This window comes from Solanum tuberosum, unplaced genomic scaffold (genome assembly GCF_000226075.1).
Source record: "Solanum tuberosum cultivar DM 1-3 516 R44 unplaced genomic scaffold, SolTub_3.0 scf00469, whole genome shotgun sequence".
NCBI classification, from domain to species: domain Eukaryota; kingdom Viridiplantae; phylum Streptophyta; class Magnoliopsida; order Solanales; family Solanaceae; genus Solanum; species Solanum tuberosum.
Window position 1 is genome coordinate 299,809 of NW_006239395.1, and position 17,502 is coordinate 317,310.

Genomic DNA, 17,502 nt, shown 5'->3' on the forward strand with positions numbered 1-17,502 from the left:
TATATATATATATATAGTAATTAATCAACTGAACTATTAAAATTTTCTATGACAAATAATAGTAACATATAATTAAATGAAGTCATGCATCTATTGATTTGCCGTAAACACTCCTTACAACTCTATTTAAAAGAAAAATACTCCCTAATAGTTTTTTTTTATAACCAAAAACTCAAAATCCCAAACTTTTTTATTACTAATTTTTTTATTTTTTGGGTCAAAATGTTGTGAATACCCTCATACCTAAAAAAGTCTCACCACCCCATATAATATACCCTCTCTTCCCTTTTTATTATTTGGTCTTTCTTCTCAATCAAAATTAGTCCTTTTTTTTCTCTTCTTCTTCTTCTTCCTCTCCTCTGTAGAGACTGGGACTTCATTTTTTTTCCCCACTTCTCATGCATTACAACTCTATAGAAAAATACAACAAAAAAGAACTAATCTTTGGGTGTCCATAACTGATAAAAGGGGTAAAAAAAGATAATACCCAAAAAAAATAAAAAATAAAAATGGTGAACTATTATATGTTTTTTTTCATATTTTTATCTTGTATTCTTGTTTTGGTTTCTGGGTTTTCAAGAAATTTGCCAATTTTAGCTTTTGATGAAGGCTACTCTCATTTATTTGGTGATAATAATCTTATGATCCTTAAAGATGGAAAATCAGTTCATATTTCTCTTGATAAAAGAACAGGTTTGTTCTTTTTTTTTTTTTGAAAAAAAATATATTATAAAGGAGAGTTTATTTATTTTTTGTGTTTTTTAATGGATGATTTATTTTACAGGGGCTGGATTTGTGTCTCAAGACCTTTATTTTCATGGATTTTTTAGTGCTTCTATTAAGTTACCTGCAGATTATACAGCTGGTGTTGTTGTTGCATTTTATGTAAGTTATTATGAACTCACTAATGATATTTTATTTATTTTTGTATAAATTAGAAGTTTTTTGCTTGTCATGAGTGAAAGTTTTGATTTTTTCAGTTTTTTTTTTCACACCTATATGATTCTTGATGATTATTCACATGTTAATTTGTTTTTGTAAAATTTTCTTGTGTAAAGATTGGATGTTTAACCTCCCAATGATGTTAATTAGTAAATTTTCAGTCTGTGTTATGTTAATGAAATGAGCTAACAGTTGTATTTTTCATTATGTAAAGTAGTAGAAGTTTTTGCTTCCCATGAGTGAAAGTTTTGATCTTTTTAGATTTTTGTTTCATACCCATATGGATTCTTGATGATTTTTTTAAAAATTTATCACTTTTTTTCCTCAGTTTTTAATCATTTTTTCCTTTAAAGAATGGGTTTTTAATCATCTAATGGAAATTGTGTTTATAATAATAAATTATTAGTAGCTTTTGCTTCCAAGAGGTGAAAGTTCTGATCTTTTCAAACTTTTCTTGATGATTTTTAAATATGTTAATTAATTTTGTAAATTTCTCCCTTTGAATGATTTTTTAACCATCTAATGGGAATTGGTAATTTTCATGTTGTGTTAATAATGAAAACTAAAATCTTGATTTTTTTGTTGAATTTTTACTAAATTTGGTTGATGACAGATGTCTAATGGGGACATGTTTGAGAAGAACCATGATGAAATTGATTTTGAGTTTTTGGGAAATATTAGAGGCAAAGATTGGAGAATTCAGACTAATATTTATGGGAATGGTAGCACAAGTGTTGGCAGAGAAGAAAGATATGGACTTTGGTTTGATCCTTCTGAAGATTTTCATCAATACAGTATCCTGTGGACTGAGAATTTGATCATGTAAGTTACACTAGTAGTTAATATCTCTGCCCTTTTAATGTTTTCTTCCTAATTTTTATCATGTATGGTCTACGGGCAGAGCTAGGTCGAAAAATGGCACCATATATACACAGTTAGAATTCATTTTTATGCATATTTACACGGTTAGAATTCATTTTTATGCATATATCGTAGATGTTGAACCCCCTTGGCTTGAATCCCCTTGGTGAATATCCTGGTTCTGCCACTAGTGTTGTTTGTAACCTATGTTTCTCGGACTTGAAATGTAGTGGATTTTTGGAGGATTTGACAGGGGATACGAGTACGACAACATTTTTAGAGAGTTAGGTTGTAACAACTTTTTTGCTTCTCATACCATGAGTTTTCACATCCAGCTATTATACTGAACAATCTTTGGTCCTCTGAGCTGTGATCTCTTGTCTGATATGATGTTAAAATGGTTTCCTTTATGAGTAAAGGTTCATTTAGATGTCTGTGTTTTGTGATACACATGTTTCTGTTTTTAACTAATTTTGTATAATAATTACAACAATCCTTACCAAACTTGTTGAATTATTTGTTTTTCATAGTTAAGCTTAAGAATCAAATTAATAGAACAATGTGTGACTAGAAATTTTGTTCTGATATGTTGTCACAAGATTTTTGATTGATTTTTTGTGTCAATGAATGTACATGAGTGACAAGGCCTTTCTTAACATACCCTTTTGTTGGCATGGGACTATGGGAATCTTTTGTTTGTTTCTTTTTATTGTTTTGCTTAACATGGTAAATTCCCTATTATGACGGTTGTGCTCGTCTTGGACTTGGCCGTGCCCTTTTGGGCTGGTCAGGTTCATGCGATGCCAACATCAACAAGGAGTGGGGGTAAGGTCTGCGTACACATTACTCTCGCCAAACCCCACTTATGGGATTGCATTGGGCTTGTTCGGACTCTTCAAAAATGCAGCCTATTGTGCGTCTGATCCTCCAAAATTAGTGTATATTCGGAAGGATCAGACACGGATGTGGCAACATTTTTGGAGAGTCCGAGCAACATAGCTGTCATGTACTTGGTGGACTCTTCAAAAATGCCACTCTGATTCTGTTTTGTTTGTATTTGTGTTGTTTTGCATCTTGTTGCAGCTTTTATGTAGATAATGTTCCCATAAGAGAGATCAAGAGGACAAAAGCCATGGGTGGGGACTTCCCATCTAAGCCAATGTCTTTAATAGCTACAATATGGGATGGTTCTAATTGGGCTACAAATGGTGGAAAATACAAAGTCAATTACAAATACGCCCCGTATATTGCTGAGTTCTCCGATTTCGTCCTCCACGGATGTGCAGTCGATCCAATCGAACTATCATCCAAATGTGAAAACACTACGCCAAAAACTCCATCGATCCCTACCGGTATCACCCTTGACCAAAGACGAAAGATGGAGAACTTCAGAAAGAAGCAAATGCAATATTCATACTGCTACGACAAGACTCGGTACAAGGTCCCTCCTCCGGAGTGCGTGATTGATCCTAAGGAAACTGAACGACTCCGAGCCTTTGACCCAGTTACATTCGGAGGATCCCACCACCATCACGGTAAACAACACCGCCGGAGCAGATCAAAGTTGAAGGATGATGATGTATCCTTTATGTAAAAAAAGACCCAATGCCATATGTTTTTCTCTATATAGTCACATGATGATGATCATTTGAGGTTTTGTTATTTTCACATGTGAATAGAGGATATAAAAGGATATATTGTTGGGGGTATGTATATATGTCATACCTATATAGGGGTCCCAAGCCATGTTCTAGCTGATGTATTTTGTTGTTTGGGCCTTTAATTTATAAATTCAACTTGTTGGTGATTTTGTGTACTTTTTTTTGTGTCACTTTTTAATAAATGCATGAATAGTACAAAGATTATTTATTATACTTTTGTGTGTTCTTTAAACATGTTTGTTGCTATTCATTATGTCTTATTATAAGTTTTTATTAGGCCTCTTTTGTCATGTTGTGAGGACCATTTGTCAAATGGTTGGCTACAAAAATCCAAAGTATTGTGACTGCTGGAAATCTAAAGACCATATTATTATCTTTTGCCAATTGTTGGGTGGGGTGGTAGTAAAATACACATTTATTCTTTACTACATGTCTTGAATTCGAGCATTAGAAATGAAATTGTATTCTATAAGAGGTCTTGAATTCAAGCTTTGAGAACGAGATTGCCTTTGAGAACATAGACAATGATAAAAGATTGATACTTCAAACTTTAAAAACTTCGATCGAACATATATGATGACAAGTTCAAGCTGTGAAATTAACATCTAATGCTTGCATAAGGGTATTGTCTACATCAACATATGACCCTTCCCCCAAATCTGGCCTGAGTGAGGAATGCCTAAGTACTTTGTTGTAATTTACATGTTAAAAGTACCGAGTTCAAATGAAACCAGTAACATAAAGCTACATCTGATACCCATACAATTAACCCAATAACCCAATTATCGGTTCGTGTTATTGATTTAACCATTACTTTGCACAACCCTAAGTTGAACAATGAAATATATCACCTAATGAGAAGAAACGACAGGGGCTTAACCAAATGTATACTCATCTCTTCCTTAAAATATTGGCAACTCTCCCACGATGATGACATACTCAGTGTAGTCCCATGAGGATCTTACCCCTACCTCATAGGTGGTAGAGAGACTGTTTCCGATAGACTCTCGACTCAAGGATTTCAATCAAATAAGTATTTAAAAATAAAATTAAAAAAAATACACTGGATTAACCAAAACAGAAGTGCTAAAAATTGAGGATTAAAAACTGGTAAAACAACCAAAACAGAGTCAAGAAAAATCAATGGCTCTTGTTCTCTTTGGTCTTGAGTTCAACTACTAGCTTGAAGTTTTAATGGGTCAAAAGGTACCTCCATCATGATCATGATGTACATGTTCTATCTCAAAACAGAACTCGAAAAGAATATATTAGAGTATTATATAAGAAATAAAAATAAAAACATGTTCGAGTAGGGTCAGTTGTCGAATGGCGTAGATGGGGCATTAGAAGATTAGGACAGTTATGTTCCTACTTGAAGCATACTACTGACTGTGTTTTTCATCTTCACTGTATGTGTTTCTCCATATGTTAAACAACCGTGATCACGACTTGAACAACATTCAATCAAAACCAACGTCTACCCCTTTTTTCTTCAAGAATTCCCTGGCTTCAACAATATCCTACAGAAGAAACAGCAAATGAACAATGATAAGATATGCTTTTAGTTAGATTTTCATCACCCTTTTTCCAATAATATGATCCTTTTATTCACAATGAAATGCTAAGAAGCCGAAGCCCTTGTTTTCCCGACACTATCTTGGCTAACAACAACCTTGTCAGCTAGCAGAATAGTAGGCAACTATGTTGCTCGGATTCTCCAAAAATGTTAACCAACCTCCTCCACTTCTGGAGGATCTTGCACCAACCCGTCAACATTTTTGAAGAGTCCAAGCAATATAGGTATGCAGTATTTCTTGAATGAAAAGTGCAACTGTACCTGCTGTAAGAAAAGTGCCTCTTGAGGACATGTGGGAAAATTCATTAGACCAATGCCAACCATTAACAGACCATAGCAACCAAGGGACACAATGAGGTATAGAGGCAACTGTAACAACGATAGCAATAAACTAAGAATCACTGAAAAGTAAGAAACTTTAACAAAATGTCATTGACAAAGGTAACAGAAAGATGGTCAGTCAATAAGAGCTCACCAGCCAGGTATAGCTCTCCGGAATAGTTGATGTCTGCAACAAGCCTATCCAAACAGCAGTTACTGCAAGCAATAACGCCAAAATCTTCACGATATGTTTCATTGGATCTGCAGCGATGCATTACTTTGATGTGAGCACTAGAGGAGACTAAAGTTTTTCATTGATTAACATATAGTAGAAGTCAACGACTGAAACATTAAGACGCCAACTAAATAAACTTTCAGGGTGTGTTTGGTAAAAAATAAGAGGTTTTCTTACTTATTTTCCAGTGTTTGGTTGGTGAGTGGCAAAAAATTTTCAACGTTGGTAGGTGAGTAAAATATTTTCCTTTCTTTGGTTGTAAGGAGAAGGTTTGCTAACAATATTACAGAAATGGCTTCTGTGTTATTCTCTAACCCCCGCCCCCACCCCAAATTGATCTACATCAATAAAACAACAAAGGGATTTTTACACAGTATAACTGCCATGCAAAAGAGTAGCCGTCAGATATATATATATCATTCCTTCGGGAGTAAACTACTTTTCTGTCATAATCAAAGCCAATGCAAGAAAACAGAAAGCAAAGACCTCCATATTATTTTTCAAAAAGTTATAAAAACTTTAAATCCAGACTAACAAAATACTAGATGATGCAACGAACTAACAAAATTCTGGAGCACTATATGAAAGCCAACAACTAAAATCCAGTATGGATACAGAAGATCAGATAGGAAAAAATGAAAGAACTAAAACCTACTGCCAACCCCATCTGGCAATGTTCTTCTAACTGATGATGTGTTTTAGTTTTGTTGCTTGAATCTTTCCAACCACAAATATTCCATTGGTTTTCACCACCTAAATTATTTCTCGCCCTTTCTCTCCATTTGTTTATTGTTACAGGAAACGTATCAGATCTCTAAACGTCCACCAGATAAGCAAGCATAATCAACAACATATTTTCTGTAACAACTCCAATTTCACAATAGAAACACTCAAATATTATAATCACTAAACTCAAAGTTACAACGGGAAAATGGAACTCACAAGGAAATTGCAGAACAACAATGGACTAGTAAAACAAAGAAACTATTGAAGAAGATAACTAGAAAGGAGATGTAAAGCTTAGACTCAAAGAAAGGGATGAGAGGACTAGACATTTTTCTCAACAATCTGCATAAGTCTAATTTACTCCCACAAGTTGTATTTATCAACTTGAATCCCAAACATAGTCTCTTAATTTGGTGTTGAGCTGGTTTGCCCATACTGGTCCTGGCCCGTTCATAACAATACCTCCCTCCTGAATACAAACCTTGTCCTCAAGGTTCAAGTACAGCAATGGCAACGATAAAAACTATCACTCTTGTAAAGTGAAAGATGCTTCTCTATCTCAATTCCATTAGGGAGTAGTGTGATAACACTTCCGTAACTAAGATGCAACACAAATATTCCCTTTTGCTTTCCAAGCCAGAGAATTGGTTGATGATTACATTTAAATGGTTGATCCAACTCCTCAACGGACTTCAGTACAACAATTGATTTGTGCAAATGCAAGGCCATGTAACAGATTCTTAAAGAAGTTGAGAACACTAGAATAGCTGATAGTGTATCCTCATGGAAGGGAAGTAGATTAGTGTACCATGGAACAGATAAAGAGTCGGTCCCAACAGTCCAAAAAGTAATACATGGGACAATCATTTTCTCATCCATTGACTTTCTTGCTGGCATATCATTGCCTTTTCCAATATCGAAAATTCCCAATCCAATATTTAAGAACACAGCAGCTTTGATGGAATATACAATGCGATATCGATCGCCTAAACCAACTGTGAAAACTAGTAGAGTTGAAACAAGGAGAGATATCGAAGAGACAGGAGGCTCGGCATCTCCAAAAGCATAGAAGTAATCAACACCGCCAGTGAGTAAACCAAAGATTAAGCCGGCTGTAAACATTTGACAAGGAATGAATAAGATCTTAGTGTCTAGTCCTCATTGAAAATATTCAATCATTTGTTGTAAGCAAATGGATGACGACCTCCAGAAGCCATAAGCTGAGAACCAGCAGCAAATTCCCTGAACCATTCACAACAGCAGCATACGACACTGGTCGAGGACTTCTTGAAAAAACCGGCAGTGACTACCAGACCATGGAGAAGAAGAAGGCGAAGAATGAAACCCATTGTTCGGTATCATGATTCTAGGGGAAGATTATGGAAATGGGTTGAATTTATTCGCATTTGAAATGGAACTAAAAGGAGGTGTCGAAGGTGCAGATGAACAGTTCGATAAAAGTCCTAAACAAATCATCTCCTTATCACCTTGGTCTTGTTTAAGTAAATAACCTTCGATTTTTGAAGCATTTTCTGGATCCCAACTTTGAATTCTTGATAAAATTGTTTTTGTTGATTCATATGAATTCATGGTGATTTATTTTATGTGCTAAAAGATTAGTGCAACTATATGGCTGTTTCACTTTTTAAGCTCTCCACTTTTCACAAACACAAATCACCTTAAAATCCACCAATAACTTTAATCCCATAAACTTTTACAGAAACCCCAATACAATTTTAGGTAATTTGATCCCACCCAGATGATAAAAATCTAATCTTTTCACCTAAAAAATCCACCAATAACTCTAATCCCATAAACTTTACATAAACCCCAACACAATTTTAGGTACTTTAATCACACCCAGATGATAAAAATCTAATCTTTTCACCAAATTGTCTAAAAATCCACCAATAACACTAATCCCATAAACTTTTACAGAAACCCCCAATACAATTTTAGCCAATTTAGATCACACCCATATGATAAAAATCAAATCTTTTGTTTAGAACAAAGAAAGTAATACGTGAAAAGTAAAACTACAATCATAAAATAAAACAAACCTGATATTGAATATAAAGCCTGCTCCGATCAGTTCCAATCAGGTTTTGCAGTTGTGTTTTTCTTTTTTTAACAAAAATTAAGTTAAGGTATTTTTTCTACAAATTTAATACTCCACCATTTAGACACCTCTAGCAGGCAGCAGTTGACGTGTCTGCCTATTTTTATTTAATTAATATTATACTATTATATAGTAAAGTTTATTATTTTACACTATTGTAACAAAATATATAGTATAATTTAATCGGACCTTCAATGCAAATAGCTAGTGGGGCATTGGTCATAGCATACTAAAAACAAAAATACAAGTTTTGGGGAAGTTCAGAAGTGGCCCTAAAATAAGCTGTTGTTGAAGTTCCAATAATGGCAGATAGTGAACACCCTCGTCTAATTCTCCATAACTTTCTTCCTCTTGATCTTTGCAAGGTCCAATTTCCCAAATTTACAATTTAAAAAAAGTAAAAATATGAAAAAAAGATTCATTCTTTTGATAATTTTACATACTATATGTGATGTTTTAATGTTTTTTTTTTGTTAATGGCAGGAGTTAGAGTTTATACACAAGAGTTGTTGTACAGTAGGGTACAGGCCAAATGTGTTCTCTACAACATTATCTCATCTTATTGCAACTAATTGTGCCCCCTTGATCATGCCCATCATTCCAATCAGAGGTTTCTTTAATTTTTTTGCTCTAATTTTTTTATTCTTGAAATCTAATCTGTTTATTGCGAAGTTGATTCCTCAGGTGGTCGCTCGACTAAAAGTTTATATATCTTATAAAGTATCTTTCTTTGTTTGGAATCATGAATAAATGTGACTTTCCGAAATAGTAACTACTCCATCAGTTTTAATTTACTTTGTCATGTTTTGAGTTGACATGGAGTTTAATAGAGTAAAGTTTGAATCTTTGTAGTCTTAAATGAAAGATATATCTAATGTATCAAAATACCTTTTAGTTTTGTGGTTTTAAACATGCAAGTTATTAAAGATTTGCCAAAAAAAGAAGCATATCTTTTAAACGGATAAAAAGAAAAGTAGGACAAATAAATTGAAACGGAGAGAGTATTAGTTGAGTGACTATTTGAGAAATCAACCTTTTACTGGCCCCACAAAGGTAGGGGGTAAGGTATGCGTATACTCTAATCTCCTTAGACCTCACTTGTGGGATTACATTGGGTATGTTGTAGTTTCTGTTTACCAGGTAATTTCAGTATAAAGTTGATATTTTTGTTAATTTTTACTTAATCTTTGATTTTTGCTTTATGGGTGTGTGGTAGAGAAGCTAAGGGAGAAAGCAGAAGAGTATTTTGGTTGCCAGTACGAGTTGTTTGTCGAATTCACTGGTCTAATCAGGTTGAGACTCCATTTCTTTCCCTTCTAAACTTATTTATGATCATATCCTTTTTACCAAGCTAAATTAGGCAGAGTTTCATCAAAACTCTGCCTAATTTAGCTTGGTAAAGCATAGTCCATCTCAAGCCTTTGCAGAGACAACATTGTGGTTACGGGTTTGGCAGCATCGAGTAGCTAGGCTCAAACTCTGTATTGTATTGAAAAAGTCATTTAATATGTACAAATAATCTGTCCGGAATTCGGTGAGCAAAATAAATTATGATTCATAACCCATAATCTAAAAATCGTGGCTCCGCCTCTGGTCTCAAGAATAGATAGAGGAGGAGGATTAGTGTAGGCTGTAAGCTTTATCTACTTCTAACTACTGAATGGACTTGGATGGAGGGGAACAAATATATTGGATTCATATACAGGCTTTTGCAGCTATTTTGAAATGAGGACTAGCTGATATCGTCGTATGTGCCTTTTCAATTTCTAGAGTTGATAATCGAGAAAGCCATTAGAATAAAGAGAGATGACCTGCCCAAGTAGGAAAAAGACTTTGGGTCAGTTTGGTATAGAACATGAATTTCTTTGACAACTTAAGACGTTTCTTGTCACATTAGAAGATATATTTCCCCAATGTAGTATCAATCACATTGTTTCCCCTTCAGGATTTTATCCTTCCTGTTTTTGATCATAGTGAATTAAAAATCTTGACTGCTATGGAGCTATTTGTCTAATGTTCTGTATGAATTACAGCTGGTGTAGAGGAGCAAGCATCGGTTGGCACAGTGATGATAATAGACCTTACCTTAAACAACGGGATTTTGCGGTGCGTTCTTTACTTCTTGTTGTATTTTTCTGTCGTTGTTATTTGCTACATATTGGTAGTTTATGTTATTAACAATGTATTGCTTCGTCTTGCAGATAGCTGTTATTACTTATTAGTATTCATGTTTCTCAAAATCGTTTTTGTTGATAAAACCAACAACATTTTCATGCCAGCTATACATGATTCTTATTGATGGATACTTGCTTATTGATTTTCAATTGTTAGCCAATAAATGTAGAAAATACACCCTTCCGCTTCCTCGGGTTGGTGAATATGCAGGACAGACAAAGGCTGACAGACACTATTCACATTTGGTTTGTAGAACAAAAGCTGACTCGTGCCCAGTATCTTCCTAGAGATGAAGACCAAAAGGCCTTGCAGTTGACAATAGAGTTATATAGTTAAATTCTCACTTAGGTTTATTTTTGTTTTTCATGATTAATGAAGCACTAGCTGACTTTTTGGGCGGGGGATTAGGTAAGGGGATCATCTCTCCCCGTTACTGTATTATTTCATCATGGGAATCTTATAGTAAACTAGTGACAGACCTGTAAGAGTAGCTGCATAAGTGGATTTAGGTTGGATAACAGGTAGGGACACCATGTGTCAGTGTCGTACTTATTTACTTGTGGATGTACACTCATTATTTTGTAGTTGAGAGTAACCAATATTCGATTATGTTGTGATGTCTGGTCTGAGAATTCAGCATTTAGAGATTTGTAACATCTGATGTATGCATTCTGAAATCACTGAAATCATGGTGGCTAATCTTTTTATGATGAACAATTCTGAGATGTCCTAGAGTGTATGTTTTTGCTATACTTCTTCAAGATTAGGAATGGGATGAACTGATAAAGTATTTCCAGAAAATTTCCATCTGCTCTTACTTTGTTAATAAGATGATTCGATGCTTAGGAAAATGTCAAACATGAAGCATTTCTCGTTAGTTCTTTTAAATGGATGTGCTACATAATGCTTATGGAAGCATGTCTTGAAAATGTGTGCACCAAATATATTAGTTTTCTTTACTTGGTATGCAACCTAGAATGCTATCCTAGTAGCAATAATCTTATGAGTAGATAACAGATTGTTGTAAGTTTGTGTTTTATGGGCAAAACATTGGTTTAGATGTGTCTCTTATTTTCTATGTTGCAACCTTTGTTGGACCTTTGAGCTTTTGTTTGATAGTGCATGGTTGCTAAAATAAATAGTGGTAGATACTTGGGCTAGGTAGGGGTTAAGGATGATTGTCTTCCACCTTGCCCTTTTTGGAGTTATTTGGAGAGAAATAGATAAGAATGTGAAGGTGTTAAGTGATCATCTCGGAGTGTGATGAGTTCCAATTTATTTTTATTGCACTTTTGGCATATTGTATATATGTATTTATTATTTCTTATGAAGTATGTTCTCGTTTGTTTATTCTCCTTTATGAAGTGTATCCTTTTTTATTTCTCCTCCTTTTTCTTTTCTCTTTCATTTGGTTCCTTGAGAGTTCCTTCCGTTTTTCTCTTTTTTCTATCTTGACATCTTCCCACCTGTATGAACAATACTTCGCTCTCTTTTCCCATCTTTGTAAAATTAGTGCAAGTGAGATCAAAGCATCTTATATACAAAGTCAAAGATGATCTAGAAATAGAGAAGTTGAGGTAGCGGAACTACAGAAGTTCTATTGCAGATATATCAAGTTGGATTTTAGCCTGTGTTTGGCCAAGCTTTCGAAATCTGCTTATTTTGTGAAGTGCTTTTTGCCAGAATTGTTTTTCGAAAAAAGTACTTTGGAGAGTAGCAGATTGTGTTTGTCTAATCAATTTGAAAAGCACTTTTACAATATTAGAGCAACAATTTGTGCCTGGTCAAGGTTCTAAAAGTTCATTTTGGGAAAATATACTTCCAGCTTCTGAAAAACAGCTTATGCTACTATTCAAAAACACTTTTTTCCTCTAAAAGCTTGGATGAACACCTCAACTCTCTAAAACAAGCACTCCTTTTTTATTTTTAAAAAGGCACTGTTGGCTTTCAGAAGCTTGGCCATGCTATTAGTCATCAGAGTTGGATTATAAAAGAAGACTATAGGTGAATTTAGTTACGGTCTGGTGGTGGCATGAGTGCTGTTAAGAAGGTTGGTCAGAGGTTGACCGTTTTCTCTCATATCCAACATGTCATGTTTGCGTGATATCAAGTGGCATATTATGTCAATATTTTTTTTTGAAAATGAGGAAAAAAAAGCTATTGCCATCTGGATTATAGCTTCTTATGGTCTAGTGTGCTGAATGAATATAACTTCTGCCTTGTAGTGATACATAAGGTCAAAATGTGGTAACAGAGACGATTGATCAAATGGGTTCATTATGGATATTGGTCTGTTAGTGGATGTTAGGATATCTGATATTTGCAGAACACTAAAGTAATGAGAGGTGCTAGAGTCACTGTTATATCATGGCTACGTCAGAACTTTTGAGGTCCTTATTCATTTACTCCGACTGAAAATGTTTAATTCTTTTGTTGAAGGCAGTGTGTTATTTAAACAGCTATGATGCAGATTTCAAAGGTGGTATCTTTCACTTCAAGGATGGAGAACCTGCAGACATTGTGCCCATGGCTGGTGTAAGTGATTTGTGGACTTGATGGTGCATTTGACTACTTAAGCTACATCTAGAATATGTAACATTCTCTGGCATTTTGTATGGTTGCTTACAATGTAAATCCGTTTTCCGTTCCAATGTAATGTAAATCTTGAACAAGTTTGTTAGTTCTGTCAGCTTCTGATGCAAGTTATAATTTGCTAGCTGCCTATAGTTTATTGCTCTACAGTAAAGATCGATATTTCAAATCCTTTTTTTTTTTCATTGCTCTTCCTTACTGATGATAATTCTATCTCATTAGGATGTTATCATGTACACGGCTGATGACCGGAATATACATTCTGTTGATGAGGTATCCTCTCTCTTCTTTTAGAAAAGATAGAACCTCTTTGTGTGTGTCTTTCACTTGACTCCAATCCCTTTTATTTTGTTATGGACTTGATTTCAGCTTGTTATGTTGTACGCTCCGTTGCTTAACCCTTCAATCTGGATGGCCTGCATAAATCTGTCTTTCACTTAAAGTAAATGGTCGCTCCTGTTTTATTTTGTTGGGGTGGATTGTAAGTTGATCTTGTTACCTTAAGTTAGCATTACTTTGTATTCATTGTTAATGCACTGCCATTATGGCTGATACAAACCAACAACAACAACAAACCCCATGTAATACGCAACCTTACCACTACCTATATGGGGTAGAGAGGTTGTTTCTGGTTGACCCTCAGCAACCCTCCTCCTTTTGCCGGTATTGGGACCAGCAATGTGAACGAGCTCACACAGGCGGAGTTATGGCTGATATAAACGAAAGAGCTGAATACTCTGCCAGCTATGTGGTGCATCAGTTAGCCAGACTCCTTGATCTCAATACCCGCCTAATCTTTTGTGTTGTCTGATCATTTTGAGCTCACTATCATACCATTTAGACATTAAGTTATTACTTATTTTTGAAGGAGGAGCTTAAAGTCGGTAAGGAAATTTCATTCATTTGGAACACTAGTCTATTTCATAGTTACCACAGGCCACAATTTTCTGTGTAGGGGAAACAAACTTATATTTCTAATTTTATAGTAGTCCTAAGTACACTAAAGAAAGAAGACTCGAGGGGCTTTTGCACTTTCTTACACTCTTTCCGTTTGTTTTTTTCTTTTTCTGGATAAAGACAAATTCTCCTCCTAATTTTGTACAAATACATCGTGCCTTTAATTGGCACTGCACACATGCTGGTCAGATCCAGACACGATCGGTAATCTTGTCATCTTCTGCTGATGAAAAGCCTTGCAGCATTGAAAAAATTATAGATTGGCACTGGAAAAAAGATATAATCTTATTCTTTAACCACGTCCACACTATCAATGGATCAACCAGCTGCAGAGAGAGAAGCAACTGGTTCAACTTCTGCTTGCATGGTATTTATTGAAGTAAAACGACAATATACCCAGGGTAATCCCACAATTGGGGTCTGGGGAGGGTAGGATGTACACAGACCTTACCTCTACTTTGTGGGGTAGAGGGGATATTTCCTATAGACCCTCAGTTCATGATATTTATTGAAGTGTCGAATCAATAGACAAATCATTGAACTTGAAGAAATTCTGGTTAGTCTGGGATGCCAGTGAGCAAAGACGGAGGGTGCTTCCGCTCAGCGGAAAAAAAAGAAGATCATGCCATACTTTTTCTAAGCATGGTTAACAGGTTAGCTGGCTTGGGAAACTACTACAGAGCGTGCAATAATCATTTCAGATAAAATGGACATTTCTTTTCTCCATATTCGTTGTAACTAGATCAACTTTCTCCCTTATGAATCATCTCAATGTATCTCTCGTTAATTTTAAGAATCTTCATCTTCTTATGCGCTGCCCCATAATAGCTTTCTCCCCTTCTCTTTTTCTAATTCACTGATTCTTCCATACAGATTACTGAAGGGGAGCGAATTACACTTACTTTATGGTTCAGCCGTGATGCGTCTTATGATGAAGATCCTAAACTCATCTCATCTCTCTCACCAGCTTTATTGGGTGTTGCGGATAGCAAGTTGCATTCATATATACCTGTGCCAGGGTCCATCAATATGTACTGGTTTCCACCAGACGAAGCTTCAAGTTTCTTGTCTGGATTTGATATACGCTGCGGAAGATTGCATGTTCTTGGATTCGATATCTATCCATTTCAGGATACTTTCCATTTATCAGAATCAGAATCATCTTACAACTTACTGGAGTTACTGTCAGGACCACTACTTATAGCACGAGACAGCAAAATGTTCGAGCCCCAATTTCTTAATATAATGCATGCACTTCAGGTACCTTCCTTTAATCTTGTCCTTGAAAAGATTAGTATGACTTTTTCAGTATTATATCATCAGAAATCATGTACAATGAAATTGCTAACTGTTTAGTCATTCTTCAAAAATTCTACTGAGTTTTGCATCAATTCTTTGATCCTGATAGGAAGGTTTTTGAAGTCGAAGTTTCAAATGTCTCATTCAAAAGATATATACTAGTATTTGATTAACGGGATGATGGTCAGAAACACACCTTGAAGTATCATTTTTTTTGCGAGTTTCCTACCAGAACAACCAGGTGTTTGCGTTTCCTAACTATTTATCAAAACACACTTTGAAATTAATGAGTCAGCTGCCACGTGGATGAAATTTTATGGGAAAATTAAGTTGTCATGCACCTTTTGGCGATTGTATTCAACACATAATTTGATCAGCTTCGAGATGTATTTTGATAAATAGTTGGTGATAGTTCAGGCAGGAAATACAAACACCAACACCTGATAGTTCATGTATGAAACTCGCAAAAAAGTGACATTTCAGGTGTGTTTTCGACTATTATGTCTTGATGAATTGGTTGGTGGATTTCATATTCGACTTCTTTGTATGGCAGATGGTGCAGTTCTATCTCTGGAGGTTCTCCAATTCAAAGATAAAAGTCGAAGGAACGACTCTAAATGTAACTCCAACTTCCCAGACACAAAAAACAGTAATAGATCATCTGAAATCTGTGTTTCTGAAGGATCTTCAACTCGCGAGACGTTTCTTTGGCCATTCGAAACCTATGAAGGACATGGAGTATGAATTTGATTGGGATACTTTTTCAGCTGCAGTTGTTGAATGGGAATGTTATGTTGTAAAATTACAGAAGGAACTGGTTCTGCATTTACCTCATTGGAAAACTAATCAATCCATCTTTTGTGTTACATTAGGAGGAGATCTTGAGGATTGAATATATTATTTGGTCTAACTTCATATACATATTTTTCAATAGAGAGATACTTTGATTGATTATTGTGATTTCTTTCATCTGTACCACTTGTTAGGACTGAAATAATATGGTGTCATGAGTAAACTAGCAAAGCAAATCTCGAAAGAAAAACGAGAAATCTACCAAAGGAGACACAAATATGTATGGTGGTTTGGGTAATCTAACTACATCCACAAGAGGAACAATTCATTGTATAAAAGAGTACATGATATAGAAAGAAATAACCTTATAAATCAGAATAGAGGTTAACGCAAGTGTTAACGTAACACTTGTGTCTCACTATAGGATGTAGTAGATATCCTATGAAATTAGTCAAGGCAGACACTATGGTTATAAAAAGAAAGGCCATCTAGCTTCTAGCATATTCGTAAGGAGTACACCACAATGTTTTCTTAAAAAAATAGTAATATTTTTGTGTTTAAAAAACAGCATGTTAAAAAATAATGACGTTCATTTGTGAAACTATTTCACTTAAATATACAATTTATTAATAAAAACTCATTTAACTAATAGTGGAGACAAGAAATACTAGGTGATTCTTCCCATATGTTCTAATCTTGGTGGACAGAATTACTTGACACATGTTGCTGGTGTGGAAGGCAGCTGGTGGCTGATGACAAATATCCCGTGAAATTAATCGAGATGTGTGAAAGCTAATCAAAAAAGAAAAACACATTTAACCAAAACCAAAAACAAAGGTGGATAGAAGCAAACTTATTCTTTCTACCTAATATATATACATTTTTATTATTTTACCTACATACTGCATTTTAGATTTCCAATAGAAAATATCTGAAAAAAGGCAATTTGTGATAAATTAAAGTTGAATATAATTGGATTATACTCTTCTTCACTCCCTCACCTCAAATTAATTCTATAAAATTTAGATTTGAGATTTGGTTCATGTGGCTAATATTCTTCCATGTCAACAAATCCAAAGCAATTTGCAAAATTCTAGAGATAATAATGGAGGGTGCATGTTTTATGGAAAATATAATATTACCATACAAGTCATGAGATATATTAAATAAATACAAATAGTTGAAAAAAATATTAAAAAAATAAAATCATATATTTCCATATGTACTCTAGTCTAAATCTACACGT

The 17,502-nt window shown here is 34.8% G+C and overlaps 4 protein-coding genes across 5 annotated transcripts; 2 read left to right on the forward strand and 2 right to left on the reverse strand.

The window, feature by feature from the left end:
- The first annotated feature begins 296 nt into the window (after positions 1 to 296).
- Positions 297 to 3,675, forward strand: LOC102599785 (probable xyloglucan endotransglucosylase/hydrolase protein 28). The gene is made up of 4 exons (XM_006363998.2): positions 297 to 693; positions 785 to 885; positions 1,556 to 1,764; positions 2,887 to 3,675. The coding sequence occupies exons 1-4, from the start codon at positions 510 to 512 to the stop codon at positions 3,395 to 3,397; spliced, it is 1,005 nt and encodes a 334-aa protein (XP_006364060.1). The 5' UTR covers positions 297 to 509; the 3' UTR covers positions 3,398 to 3,675.
- Positions 3,676 to 4,532: 857 nt separating this feature from the next.
- On the reverse strand, positions 4,533 to 8,489 carry LOC102600116 (dolichol-phosphate mannosyltransferase subunit 3). The gene is made up of 4 exons (XM_006363999.2): positions 8,383 to 8,489; positions 5,516 to 5,622; positions 5,302 to 5,409; positions 4,533 to 4,984 (listed from the first exon to the last, which is right to left on the reverse strand). Exons 2-4 carry the CDS (start codon positions 5,615 to 5,617, stop codon positions 4,925 to 4,927), a joined length of 270 nt encoding a protein of 89 aa, XP_006364061.1. The 5' UTR covers positions 5,618 to 5,622; positions 8,383 to 8,489; the 3' UTR covers positions 4,533 to 4,924.
- On the reverse strand, positions 6,048 to 8,368 carry LOC107058263 (uncharacterized). Its single transcript, XM_015303765.1, has one exon. It carries the CDS (start codon positions 7,442 to 7,444, stop codon positions 6,818 to 6,820), a length of 627 nt encoding a protein of 208 aa, XP_015159251.1. The 5' UTR covers positions 7,445 to 8,368; the 3' UTR covers positions 6,048 to 6,817.
- A 192-nt stretch (positions 8,490 to 8,681) lies between the features above and the next one.
- On the forward strand, positions 8,682 to 16,398 carry LOC102600453 (prolyl 3-hydroxylase 1). Of its 2 annotated transcripts, none has more exons than XM_006364000.2 (8): positions 8,682 to 8,806; positions 8,925 to 9,051; positions 9,658 to 9,733; positions 10,475 to 10,547; positions 13,056 to 13,151; positions 13,431 to 13,481; positions 15,039 to 15,425; positions 16,018 to 16,398. In XM_006364000.2, the coding sequence occupies exons 1-8, from the start codon at positions 8,744 to 8,746 to the stop codon at positions 16,354 to 16,356; spliced, it is 1,212 nt and encodes a 403-aa protein (XP_006364062.1). In that variant the 5' UTR covers positions 8,682 to 8,743; the 3' UTR covers positions 16,357 to 16,398. The 2 variants fall into 2 exon arrangements, with proteins under 2 accessions (XP_006364062.1, XP_006364064.1); XM_006364002.2 differs by lacking the exon at positions 16,018 to 16,398 and adding an exon at positions 15,574 to 15,840.
- The last annotated feature ends 1,104 nt before the right edge of the window (positions 16,399 to 17,502 follow it).

Excerpts from the sequence above, each read along its gene's own strand:
- LOC102599785 (XM_006363998.2), top strand. The coding sequence starts at position 510 with ATGGTGAACTATTATATGTTTTTTTTCATATTTTTATCTTGTATTCTT. Across the intron at positions 694-784 it reads TTCTCTTGATAAAAGAACAG|GGGCTGGATTTGTGTCTCAA; the intron begins GTTTGTTCTTTT and ends TTTATTTTACAG. Across the intron at positions 886-1,555 it reads GTGTTGTTGTTGCATTTTAT|ATGTCTAATGGGGACATGTT; the intron begins GTAAGTTATTAT and ends GGTTGATGACAG.
- LOC102600453 (XM_006364000.2), top strand. The coding sequence starts at position 8,744 with ATGGCAGATAGTGAACACCCTCGTCTAATTCTCCATAACTTTCTTCCT. Across the intron at positions 13,152-13,430 it reads ACATTGTGCCCATGGCTGGT|GATGTTATCATGTACACGGC; the intron begins GTAAGTGATTTG and ends CTATCTCATTAG. Across the intron at positions 15,426-16,017 it reads ATATAATGCATGCACTTCAG|ATGGTGCAGTTCTATCTCTG; the intron begins GTACCTTCCTTT and ends TTTGTATGGCAG.
- LOC102600116 (XM_006363999.2), bottom strand. The coding sequence starts at position 5,617 with ATGAAACATATCGTGAAGATTTTGGCGTTATTGCTTGCAGTAACTGCT. Across the intron at positions 5,410-5,515 it reads CGGAGAGCTATACCTGGCTG|TTGCCTCTATACCTCATTGT; the intron begins GTGAGCTCTTAT and ends TCGTTGTTACAG. Across the intron at positions 4,985-5,301 it reads AGGCACTTTTCTTACAGCAG|GATATTGTTGAAGCCAGGGA; the intron begins GTACAGTTGCAC and ends TTTCTTCTGTAG.
- LOC107058263 (XM_015303765.1), bottom strand. The coding sequence starts at position 7,444 with ATGTTTACAGCCGGCTTAATCTTTGGTTTACTCACTGGCGGTGTTGAT.